Source organism: Sturnira hondurensis, unplaced genomic scaffold (genome assembly GCF_014824575.4).
Source record: "Sturnira hondurensis isolate 20B ecotype Veracruz unplaced genomic scaffold, ASM1482457v3 Scaffold0009664, whole genome shotgun sequence".
Lineage (NCBI taxonomy): Eukaryota > Metazoa > Chordata > Mammalia > Chiroptera > Phyllostomidae > Sturnira > Sturnira hondurensis.
In genome coordinates, this window is record NW_028082295.1 from 449,044 (window position 1) to 462,284 (window position 13,241).

Sequence of the window (13,241 nt, forward strand, 5' to 3'; positions counted from 1 at the left end):
CCATTTATGATAAAGGCACTCAGAAAAGTGGGAATAGAGGGAGCATTCCTCAATACAATAAAGGTCATATATGAGAGACCTTAACCCAACATCATACTCAATGGGCAAAAACTAAAATGTTTTCCACTAAGATCAGGAACAAGACAAGGTTGTCCACTTTCACCACTTCTATTCAACATAGTATTGGAAGTTTTAGCCACAGCGATCAGGCAAGAAAAGGAAATAAAAGGCATTCAAATTGGAAAGGAGGAAACAAAACTGTCATTGTTTGCAGATGACATGATAGTGTACATGGAAACTCCTATAGATTTTACCCAAAAACTGCTCGAACTAATACATGAAATTGGCAAAACAGAGGGTTACAAAGTCAATATCCAGAAATCAAAGGCATTTTTGTATACCAACAATGAAGCAGCAGAAACAGCAATCAAGGAAAAAATCCCATTCAACATAGCAAAAACAAAAATAAAATATCTGGGAATAAACCTAACCAAGGAAGTAAAAGACCTATATGCAGAAAACTACACAACACTGAAGAAAGAAATCTAGGAAGTCACAAATAGAAACATATACCATGTTCATGGATCAGAAGAATTAACATCATCAAAACGTCCATACTACCCAAAGGAATTTACAGATTCAATGCAATACCTATTAAAGTACCAATGGTATATTTCACATACATGGAACAAACACTTCAAAAATTTATATGGAACCAAAAATGACCCCGAATAACAGCTGCAATTTTGACAAAGAAGAACAAAGTAGGAGGGATCCAATACCTGATATCAAACTGTATTACAAGGCCACTGTAATCAAAACAGCCTGGTACTGGCATAAAAACAGGCACATAGACCAATGGAATAGAACAGAGAGCCCAGAAATAAACCCAACTCTCTACAGTCAATTAATATTCGACAAAGGGGGCAATAACATAAAATGGAGTAAAGACAGCCTCTTCAACAAATGGTGTTGGGAGAACTAGACAGCTACATGCAAAAAAAAAGAAACTCGAGCACCAGCTTACACTATTCACCAAAATAAATTCAAGGTTCATAAAAGACTTAAATATAAGCCGGGAAACCATTACAGTCCTAGAGGACAGCATTGGCAGGAAAATCTCAGACATATCATGCAGCAATATTTTCACTGATACGTCCCTAGAGCAAGAGACATAAAGGAAAGAATAAACAAATGGGATCTCATCAAAATTAAAAGTTTCTGTGTGGCTAAAGAAAACAGTATTAAGATAAAAAGACAACCAACTGTATGGGAAAAGATATTTGCCAATGATACCTCAGACAAAGGTTTAATCCCCAAAATATACAAAGAACTCCTAGGACTTTACTCTAAGAAGACAACTAACCAAATTAAAAAATGGGCAAAAGACTTGAAATGACACTTCTCCAAGGACATACAGAGGATCCAGAGACACATGGAAAGATGCTCAATATCGCTAGCTATCAGAGAGATGCACATTAAAACCAAAATCGGATATCACTTTACACCGGTGAGAATGGCTATCATAAACAAAGCAACAAATAACAAATGTTGGAGAGGTTGTGGGGAAAAGGGGACCCTAGTTCACTGTTGGTGGGATTGCAGACTGGTACAATCATTATGGAAAACAGAATAGAATTTTCTCAGAAAACTAAAAATGGACCTGCCTTTTTTAAAAAGATTTTATCTATTTATCTTTAGAGGGGAAGGGAAGGAGAGAAATATCAATGTATGTTTGCCTCTTGTGAGTCCCCTGCTAGGAACTGGCCTGCAACCGAAGCATGTGCCCTGAGTAGGAATCGAACCAGGATCGTGTGGTTCGCAAAGTGTAGCTCTGAGGCCCACACTCAATCCTCAGAGCTACACCAGCCAGGCTGGACCTGCCTTTTGAACCAGGAATTCCACTGCTGGAATTATATCCTAAGAACCCTAAAACACCAATCCAAATGAACCTATGCACCCCAATGTTCATAGCAACACAATTTACAATACCTAAGAGCTGGAAGCAACCTAGGTGCCCATCAGTAAATGAATGGATCAAAAAATTATGGTACATATACACAATGCAATTCTATGCAGCAGAAAGAAAGAAGGAGCTCCTACCCTTTGCAACAGCATGGATGGAACTGGAAAGCATTATGCTGAGTGAAATAAGCCAGGTGTTGAAAGACAAATACTACATGAGCTCACCTTTAACAGGAAGCTAAACAACAAAACAAACAAGCAAGCAAAATAGAAACAAGGACACTGAAATAGAGAACAGGGGGAAAGTGACCAGAGGGGAGAGGGGAGGGAATTTCAGGGGAAAGGGGGGAAGCATTTACAGGAACTAGTATAAAGGACACATGGACAACAGCTAAGGGGGGTGGAAATGGGAAGGAGGTGGGGAGCAAGGGGGGTGGGCTGGGATGGGAGTAAAAGACAGAAAAACTGTATTTGAAAAATAATTAAATAATAAATAAATAAATAAGAAACTTATAGCCAAAATCATACTCAATGGGCAAAAACTAAAAGTTTTTCCACTACGATTAGGAAAATGTCTGCTTTCACCACTTCTTTTTAATATAGTATTGTAAGTTCTAGCCACAGTGATCAGACAAGAAATAAAAGGCATCCAACTTGGAAAGGAGGAAGCAAAATTGTCTTTGTTTGCAGATGACATGATAGTGTACACAGAAAACCCTATAGACTCACCAAAAAACTACTCAAGCTAATAGGTGAATATGGAAAAAGAGCAGGATACAAAGTCAATATTTAGAAATTGAAGGCATTTTTGTACACCAAAAATAAAATGTCAGAAACAGAAATTAGGGGTAAATTCCATTTGCTATAGCAACAAGAAAAATAGAATATCTAGGAATAAACCTAGCCAAGGAGAGAAAAGACCTGTACTGAGACAACTACACAACACTGAAGAAAGAAATTAAGAAAGACATAGATAAATGGAAGAATATACCATGTTCATGGATTGGAAGAATTATCATCATCAAAATGTCCATAATACCCAAAGCAATTTGTAGATTCAATGCAACCCCTATTAAAATACCAATGATGTATTTCACAGATATAAACAAACATTTCAAAAATTTATAAGGGATGATAAATGACTGAATGGCCTCAGCAGTTTTGAGAAAGAAAACCAAAGTAGGAAGGATCACAATATACCATATAACCACACAAAAATAAACTCAAGATGGATAGAAGACTTAAATGTAAGTCACGACACCACAAAAGTCCTAGAGGAGAATATCAGTAGGAAAATTTCAGATATTCCACACAGCAATATTTTTACCAATATGTCCCCTAAAAAGGGATGTCAAGGAAAGTATAAACAAATGGGATTTCATCAAATTAAAAAGCTTCTGCATGGATAAAGAAAATATCATCAAAATGAAAACGGAACCAAGTATATGAGAAAATATATTTGCCAATCATACCTTGGACAAGGGTTTGATCTCCAAAATATATAAAGAACTCAGATGACTCCACACCAGGAAGACAAACAATCCAATAAAAAATGGGCAAAAAACTTGAACAGACACTTCTCCAAGGAGGACATACAGAGGGTCCATCGACACATGAAAGGATGCTCAGCATCACTGGCCATCAGAGAGATGCAAATCAAAACCACAGTGAGATACCACTTCACATGGGTAGAATGGCCATCATAAACAAATCAATAAACAAGTACTGGGGAGGTTGTGGAGAAAAGGAAACCCTAGTATACTGCTGATGGGAATGCATACTGGTGCAGCCATGATGGAAAACAGTATGGAATTTCCTCAAAAAACTAAAAATGGAATTGCCTCTTGAAATTCCTCTGCTGGGATTATACCCTAAGAATCCTGAAACACCAATTGAAAAGAACCTATGCACCCTAATCAATGTTCACAGAAGTGTTATTTACAATAGTCAAGTGCTGGAAACAGCCTAAGTATCCTAAGTATTATGAGTGGATCAAAAAACTGTGGTCCATTTACACAATGGAATACTATGCAGCAAAAAGAAAGAAGGAACTCCTACCCTTCATGACAGTATGCATGGAACTGGAAAGTACTATGCTAAGTGAAATAAGCCAGGTGGTAAAAGACAGATACCATACGATCTCACCTATAAGTGGAACCTAATCAACAAAACAAACCAGTGAGCAAAACAGAACCAAAGCCATGGAAATAAAGAACAAACTGACAGTGACCAGAGGGGAAGGGAGGGGGGGATAACAGGAGAAAGAGAAGAGAAAGGGTCAAGTCAAGGGACATGTATAAAGAACCATGGACAAAGAAAACATTGGGGAGCACTGGATGTGAGAGGTGGGTAGATAGATAGGTCAGGGGAGAGTAATGGGGAAAAATGGGGGCAACTGTAATTGAACAACAATAAAAGATTGTTTTAAAAATGTAAAAAAAAGACTTAAAAAACGCATAAAAATTCAAATGTTAAATATATGTAAACAAAATAATATATCAAGTTTTAACTTCCACTTAACAATTTAAATTCAGTCATACACTATAAATATTACAATCATATATGTTCATAAAGTTCTTGAAAAATTGATTTCTGAAGCCATAAAAGTGTATGAATGCCTTTAATGAATTAATATAATTAAAATATTTTTAAGAAATAAACTTGTAATTTAGAACCAAATAATTCAATATGAAATTATATTAATCAAATACCAATTTCAAATGATAATATAAAAAAACAGTAATAAATTTAAAGATATATCAAGAATGACAACTATTTATACAATCTTTGTAACTTGACTATGAATCTAAAATTATCCCCAAATAAAGTTACTTAAAACTCAAGATAAAATAATTGAAAAAAATAAAATCGATCATGTTCTATTTAGCAATATGCTAGAAATAATAGGTAATGATTATGAAAAGGTGATAATGACAATAAAGGAATAATTATGCATGTCTTCTATGTTAGTAGGAAAAATAAGGGCAAATTACAATATATTGGCATAAAAGGCAAAGAACTTCACTGATGCTAAACAATTTGCACTACAGTAATAATGAGTCCTTGGAACAGTAGAGGGGCAGCTGTGTGTGACTGCTACACAATGCTCCCTGGAGATAACGTTCATTCATTACACCAACTCAGTAATGAATCATTCAGAAACTGTACCCAGAAAGCCCACCAATAACAGTCATTTTCATTTTCAACTTTTTGTACAGGTTTTCATTGTAAAAGCCACCAGGCTCTCATGGTCCTGGAAACCAGGCCCAACAGCTTCCCCAGGCACCCTCAGTGGGAACTTCTATCAGAAGCTGCCCTATTCAGCACCAGAACCACAGCACTGAGGTCCAGAGACCCTCTGGAATTCCTAGTCCACCTCTATCAATTTCAAAGATACACTCAATAAAGTAAAGTATTCCCATAGGTTTCAAAATTGCTTCCTTTGTTCTCAGTTACCACTGATTCAATTTGAAGGAGCGAGGTCTTACATGTTGGAAAAATGACATGGTCCTTCAAAACCAGTAGAGTAAAACAGTCATCTGTTAAGGCCACCAGGTCTGGTTTCCCATGCATTCTACAGGTCAATGGTTCATAAGGTGTGGTCCTCAGATCTAGTGAGTTGAGAAACTAGGGCGGGCCCAGTAACCTGTGTTAACAAGTTCTCCAGATGATTATACTTCACCCTCAAGTTTGGCAACCACTGCCATAGGCCATGCAATAAAGTGCTTAAAATGTCATCAGAAACCCTAAACCAGAAATATCTGGTTTTAAGTCTGAAATTTGAAAGGAACTTCAGGACTTCCAGCAAAGATGGGGACACAGGTGGATACACTGTGCCTCCTTGCACACCAAAAGAAGGACAACAACAAATTTAAAAACAAAAAACAATCAGAACTGACAGAAAATCAAACTCTAAGGAAGTCTCACAACCAAGCAGTTAAAGAAGAAACATTCATCCAGAACAGTAGGAGAGGCAGAAAGCTGGCAGCAGCTGGCCAACTGGGCAAGACAATAGCTGGCAGAGTGGGTGGTCCCATATTTGCGCGCAGATAAACCAGGAGGGACAACTGGGGAGCAAGACAGACCATGCTAGCCTGAATTCCAGTGCAGGGAAATAGAGCCTTAAACAAAGACCATGACTGAAAAAACCTGTGGTGGTTGAAGAGGCAGGAGAACCACCTAGCCTCACAGGAGAGTTCACTGGAGATACCCATAAGGTCCTAGAACATACAGAAAACCACTCACCAGGGAGTCATCACCAAGAGGGTCCAATTTGATTGTGGGTAGCAGTGGAAGTGACTGAGAGCTGGCAGAGAGCTGAACAAGAGGCATTGTTCCCTCTCAGCCCCTTCTCTCACATGCAGCATCGCAATGCAGCACTGTGGGTTGCCCTACCCTGGCGAATACCTAAGGCTCTACCCCTTACTACATAACAAGTGAGCTGAGACAAAAAAATGGCCCACAGAAAGAACAGATCAAAGCTCTAGAAAAAATACAACTAAGCAATGAAGAGATAGCCAACCTATCAAATGCAGAGTTCAAAACATGGTAATGAGGATGCTCAGAGAATTGGTTGAGTATGGTCGCAAAATAGAGAAAAGGGTGAATGCTATGAAAAGTGAAATAAATCGAACCAATGGAGAAGGGAAGGAAACCAGAACTCAAATCAACAGTTTGGAGAAGGAAGAAATAAACATTCAACCAGAACAAAATGAAAAAACAAGAATCGAAAAAAACAAGGACAGGCTCAGGAACCTCCAGGAAAACTTTAAATTTTCCAACATCCTGATCATAGGGGTGCCAGAGGAAGAGGAAGAGTAAGAAATTGAAATCTTATTAGAGAAGGACAACCTTCCTAATCTGGCAAAGGAAATAGGCTTCCAGGAAGTCCAGGAAGCTCAGAGTCCCAAAGAAGTTGGACCCAAGGAAGCACACACCAAGGCACATCATAATTAAGTCACCCAAGATTAAAGATCAGGAGAGAACCTTAAAAGCAGCAAGAGGAAAGGAGACAGTTAACCTACAAAGGACTTCCCAAAAGACTCTCAGCTGATTTCTCAAAAGAAACCTTACAGGCAAGAAGGGGCTGGAAAGAAGTTTTCAAAGTTGTGAAAAACAAGGACCTACATCCAAGATAACTCTATTCAGAAAAGCTATCATTTAGAATGGAAGGGCAGATAAAGTGCTTCTCAGATGAGGTAAAGCTAAAGGAGTTCATCATCACCAAGTCCTTATTGTATGAAATGTTAAAGGGACTTATCTAAGAAAAAGAAGAAGATCAAAAACATGAACAGTAAAATGACAACAAACTCACAACTATCAACAACAGAATCTAAAAAAACAAAAAATAAAAAACAATTAAGCAAACAACTAGAACAGGAACAGAATCACAGAAATGGAGATCACATGGAGGGTTATTAGCAGGGAAGGGGAGGAGGAATGGGGGAAAAGGTAAAGGGAATAAGTAGCATAAATGGTAGGTAGAAAATAGACAGGAGGAGGTTAAGAATAGTGTAGGAAATGGAGAAGCCAAGGAACTTATATGTACGACCCACGGACATGAACTAAGGGCGGGGTGCGGGTGGGAGGGGATATGCAGGGCAGAGGGGAATAAAGGGGAAAATGAGACAACTGTAATAGTATAATCAATAAAATACATTTAAAAAGTTTGTATGCTATGAAAGAAAGAAAAAAAAGACAAGCTTATGGATACTGAGAGCATTTTCATGGTCACCAAATGCAAGGGGTGTGTAGTGGAATGGGTGAGGTGGTGAGGGGATTAAGAAGTACAGATAGGTAGTTACAGAATAGCCATGGGTATATAAGTACAGTATAGGAAATGGGGAATCCAAAGAACTTATATGCATGACCCATGGACATGAACAATGGTGTGGAGATGCCGGAGGGAGTGAGGGAGGGAGTGGGGCACAGGAGAGAAAATTCAGACACTATAATTTGGTAATCAATAAAATATAATAAAAAAGAAAAAAAACAAAGTAAAAAATAAAATAAATAAATAAAAAGAACTTCAGTATTGTACACAAAGCAGTCAAGGCAGAATACAGCCTAATTTTATACTCATTATTTCTTACCTGGAGGAATATGAAGTCTATATAACAGTTTGATTTTCTCATTCATTTCTCCATTATACATAGTATCTGCAAAAAGAAGTGAGATTGAATAGATGCAAATAGTTAAAGTACATGTGTCATGACACAAACTCACTGAGGAGAGAAAAAGGTCAACACTTGTGGACACAGCACTTCCTCTTCCCTTACCCCAGACACACACACTATGTTTGCAATGAAAATGTGAAAAAAGCTGGTGATTGGTGACTGCTGAGCTACAAGATAACCTCATAAATTTTTTCTGGCCTCATATCTTTGGACAGATTTTAATTCTATGCGTAAGCTTTAGGAATGTGGCTTCTAACACCATCACACCCTGGGAAGCAAAGAGAAAAAGGTCAATGAGCTTGTGTATTAAGAGCCTGAGTCCCTTTCTCCTTAAGAAATTATAAAACCAGTCATGAGAGGAGCCTGCAGAATGATTTTTTAAAAAAATTCTCACCAGAGGATATGTTCATTGATTTTAGAAAGAGGTAGAGAAGGGAAGAGTAAGGGAGAGAGAGAGAGAAACATCCATTAGTTGCTTCCTGTACATGCCCTGACCGGGATGGAACCCACAACCTTTTGGTGTATGGAACAATGCTCCAACTAACAGAGCCACCTGGCCAGGGCTGCAGACTGATTTTTAAAATCACAAACTCATATGAAACTAATCACAAAAACATTTCATTGTTTGTATCTGCCTGCTACACAATCCACCTTGTATTATGTTCACAGATTCACATCCCAAATCAACTTGCTGCAGTTAAGTACAGAGTCATACCAAGACAGCTCACAAATGCTCTGAATTCAATAAGATGGTCCATGTTGTCATCCAGAAGCCTGAAAGTCCTTTCAGCAAGGATCTCCGTGTGGGTCCCACATGTCCATGGTGAGACAAGCTGAAACAGCTGGGCAAACTGCCGGGTGTCTATGCGGTACTGCTCCACATAGGGCCTGCTGGGGTCATGGCGAGAGGCCATGGGCCTGGACTGCTCCCAGTAACAGCTCATCATATATTCTCTCTTAAAACAAGAGGAAAAGAGGGACCTGTGAGAGATGGAAGCACACTTGAAAGCCAAGGCTAACATGACCTCTCATGGCTTACTTTGCCTTCTAAAATTATCTATTGTATTGCATAAGCAACACTGTAACACACACACAAAATAAATTACTATTTCACCACTCTAACCAGACATGTAATTGTTCATTGTTACCATATGAATATGCATTTTTGATGTTTTTTATTAAAATTTTTCATTGTAGCAAATACATAACAAAATTTACCATTCTAATCATTTTTAAATATGCAATTCAGCTGCCATAGTTTTAAAAATAGACAACATACAATTTTTAATCTACTTTCTCATAAAGTCATATTTGAAAATCAAAAAGTACTAGCTGAAGCTATAGGATACAAAAGAAACTAGGAACGCTGGTTACCTGTCAGTAGAAAAAATGGGGGTAGGGACTCAAATGTGGAAGCAAGTTTTTTTACTGCATATTTCTTTATATGTTCTGAACCTTGAACCATGTGAATACATTAACAATTTGAAAAATTAAAAGTAAAAAACAAAGGCAATTTGAAAAGTCTTGGGAATAGACTAAAAACTAAAGCAAACAAAACTGGCCCTGTCACTGAGGATCAGCTGAACCTCTTTAGAATACATCCTGTACACCTGTACTAAGTAACCTCTTGGGATATCTCAGCTCACGGAAATGAATCCCAATGACTACAGATTCTTCACAATTCCCATGCCCTCCTCCAATACCCTAATACGCAAGGGCACATATCATTCTGGATAGAAACCAAAATGCCATTTATGATTTTACTGTCATATTCATTACAGTCATGTCCTTTAAATAGCATTTTAAGAATTGTGAAAAGTACCACAAAGATCTAATAAATTTCTGTTCCTGAAAACCTAAGACACATTATGAATTTCCATGTATATTTCTGCATCCTGTGATACTAAAGGCCCACAGAATCCTGCCCAGAAGAGAACAGTTATATAGGCCAAGGACTAACCCAACCAGTTTGCATAGAATCCTACAAAAAATAATAAAATAAAATAAAGCAAGGGATGAGAATAGGTGACAGAAAAAAGCATACAATTAGCCACTAAAATTCTCATATGGTACTCAACCTCACTCATGAGTAAACAAATTTAATTTTAATATAATTTTCTAATGAGTAGAAAAAATTTTAAAGATCCATACTAAATGTTAAAATCTAATATTGACATTTTATTAAATGTTAATAAATCTTTAATATTAACTTTAATATCTTAAAATATTAACATTTAATATTAAATGTTATAAATATTGGATCTTTAATATTAAATATTAAATATTAAATATTAAGTGTTAAATATGAAATGTTAAAGATCCGATATTAAATGCTGGGTGGGTGTGGAGTGTAGGAAATGAGCACTCTTAGATACCATCAATGAAACTGAAATTTGAAAATCAAAAACACTTGAACAGTACTGACTAAAACCAGACTTGTGCACCCCTAAGAAACCCCTCCTACAAAAACAGCAGGATGGACATCTTGATGAGGCACAAGGACATTCACTCAGCACAGCACTGTTTATATAGCAGCAAAACACTGGGAACAACATCAATGCCCATTGATAGGTAATTATCACGGTTTAAACATTTAAACCATAAATTATGGTTCTGCCCAATAATAAAATTGTGCAGCCATTAAAAAAGAATGAGGGAAGAGCTGTAGCTATTGGTCTAGAAAAAACTACAGGCCATTATGTATAGCACGATCTTGCTTTTGTGTGGAAAAAGTATGTGTGAGTGTGAGTGTGAGTGTGTGTGTGTGTGTGTGTGTGTGTGGCTACAGAGAAAAAATCAGAAAAGAGATGTGTCATTTGTGAACAGTAATTACCTGTACAAGATAGGATTGTAGATGCCATAGGATAAGACCCTTTCATTTTTGCTTAAAAATTTTATTTTTTAATGGTAAAGTATAATTTCATTTCCTTTGTTTTCCATTTTTAATTAAATTTTGAAAATTAAAAGTCTTAATTAGAATATGACGGTAAGCAAAATGATATTAAAAAGAACAAATACTCTCTAGGGCCTAATAATCCAGCAGCAGTGAATGAATGTAACCGAAGAAGACCAGGTTGTTGGAATCCATAGAGCTCAGTTCAGGTCCCAGTGTTTCTAGGAATAGCCTATGGTTCCGACCATGTGTCAGACTGTTCACATCTTACTTGGAGAGATAAGATTAATGAAGCTGTTCTCAATTTGAGAGAATGGGAAATAGATGTCACAAATCTGAATGTATGTAATTTAAACAATTGTTTTACAACATGGATGGACCTAGAGGGTATTATGCTAAGTGAAATTAGATAGAGAAAGATAATAATCTCACTTATATTTGGAATCTAAAAAACAAAACAAACCACAAATTCACAGAAAAAGAGGTCACATTTGTGGGTACCAGAGCAGGGTCAGTGGGAGAACTGGGTAAAGGTGATGAAACAGTACAAACTTTCAATTATGAGATAAGTGAATACTGGGGATGTGGTATACAACACGATGACTTTCTCAACACTGCTGCATGGTATATTTAAAAGTAGGTAAGAGAAGAGGTCCAAAAGTTCTCATCACAAGGAAAGCAACATTTTTTGTCTTTTTTCTTTCTGCATCTGTATGAGAAGATGGATGTTAACTAAACTTAACCTTAGTGATCATTTCACAATAAAATGTAAGTCAAGTCATTATGCTGTACACCTTAAACTTATACAGTGTTATATATCAATGAATTATATCTTGATAAAACGAAATAAAAGAAAGGCATTAAAGCATTAAAAACAACTGCTTTAAATTAACAATAAAAATAGATTAAGTACCAACCACATTATTCATCTTTAATAGAAAAGAGTATGTAAAGATAATGATCTGTAAAGATAACTGACTACTTCTTGTTAACAGGGTAAAGGGTCACATCTGTACACTCCAGGCTTAGGGAAGGATCCAATAAAAGGAATGGACTCCTTATTAAGAACCTATCATATATTTATAAAACAAAGTATGTCTTCATGGCCCTTTCCCTTGACAAAATGATATTTTGATTCAAAAGACAAGAGGTGCATGTAAAATCCAACTAGAGGACATTATACCCAATAGTACTTAAGTATTAAAATATGAGAAATCCAACAATGAAAGCCAAGGAAATTCAGAGAAGGTCAGGAGAATGGGGAGAAAGGAAAGTCTGAGAGAGCCTGTCATGGAGGACATGATGATGACATGAGCCTGGAAGGAAGATGCTGGAGAAGGTTCATAAAGGAGGCACTTAGGTTGTACACCAGAATAAGACACCGCAATGATGACACTATTTTACTGGAATTTCCTTTGGAGGTAAATTTTGAAAGTTATCCTGTATTTATAGTTTTTAAGCTTATATTTGTATTTAGGCCCACAAAAATGAAAGACTTATGAGGTTAACTACAAATATGAAAATACATTTCATTAAGTAACAACCACATCACCCTCAAGAACAAAAGAAATAGGAAACAAGAAACAGCCCTATCTTATCTTAAAACCTCTTTGTATTATTTCCTGGCTGGTGTGGCTCAGTGGATTGAACACCAGCCTTGAACCTAAAGGTCAGTGATTCAATTCCCAGTCAGAGCAAATATCTGGGTTGCAGGCCAGGTACCCCACTGGGGGCATTCCTTTTCTCCCATATTGATGTTTCTCCCCTCCTTTCACCCTCCCTTTACCTCTCTCTAAAAATAAATAAATAATTTTTTAAAAAATCTCTTTATCTTAAAGATGACATAGTTAGTACCTAATGAAATTTATTTTATATTATAAATTTAAAGCAATCTTTTAAATGACATAAATTCAAATTTGTGATGAGTCTTATTCTCTCAAATTGAGAACAGTTAACCCCAAATAAATGAAAGACTTTATATGTTAAACAACACATTTATTTACCTGTTTTTATGTTTCTAGTATTCTGTATTTTTCCTTCTAGAAAGTCAGAAGCGTTGGGACACCAAGTAACCTTTCACTTTGTATTTTTTCTTCACACAATGGAGGAAACCATAAAACTTGAAAACAGGTGACATCCACAGGAGAAGGGATGTGGGGAGTTTTCACAACACATCATGCATATTATGAATGAGAAGTGCCAGGAAT

At 36.7% G+C, this 13,241-nt stretch overlaps 1 protein-coding gene across 3 annotated transcripts in view; it reads right to left on the reverse strand.

Moving 5' to 3' along the window:
- The window catches only part of TBC1D8 (TBC1 domain family member 8), a 187,785-nt gene that overhangs the window by 26,286 nt on the left and 148,258 nt on the right, over positions 1-13,241 (reverse strand). For all 3 annotated transcript variants that reach the window (XM_037057271.1, XM_037057270.1, XM_037057269.1), the window contains 2 exons: positions 8,857-9,097; positions 8,058-8,123 (listed from right to left, as the gene is read on the reverse strand). In XM_037057271.1, coding sequence (XP_036913166.1) covers positions 8,058-8,123; positions 8,857-9,097 — 307 coding nt within the window. The remainder of the gene's footprint in view (positions 1-8,057; positions 8,124-8,856; positions 9,098-13,241) is intronic.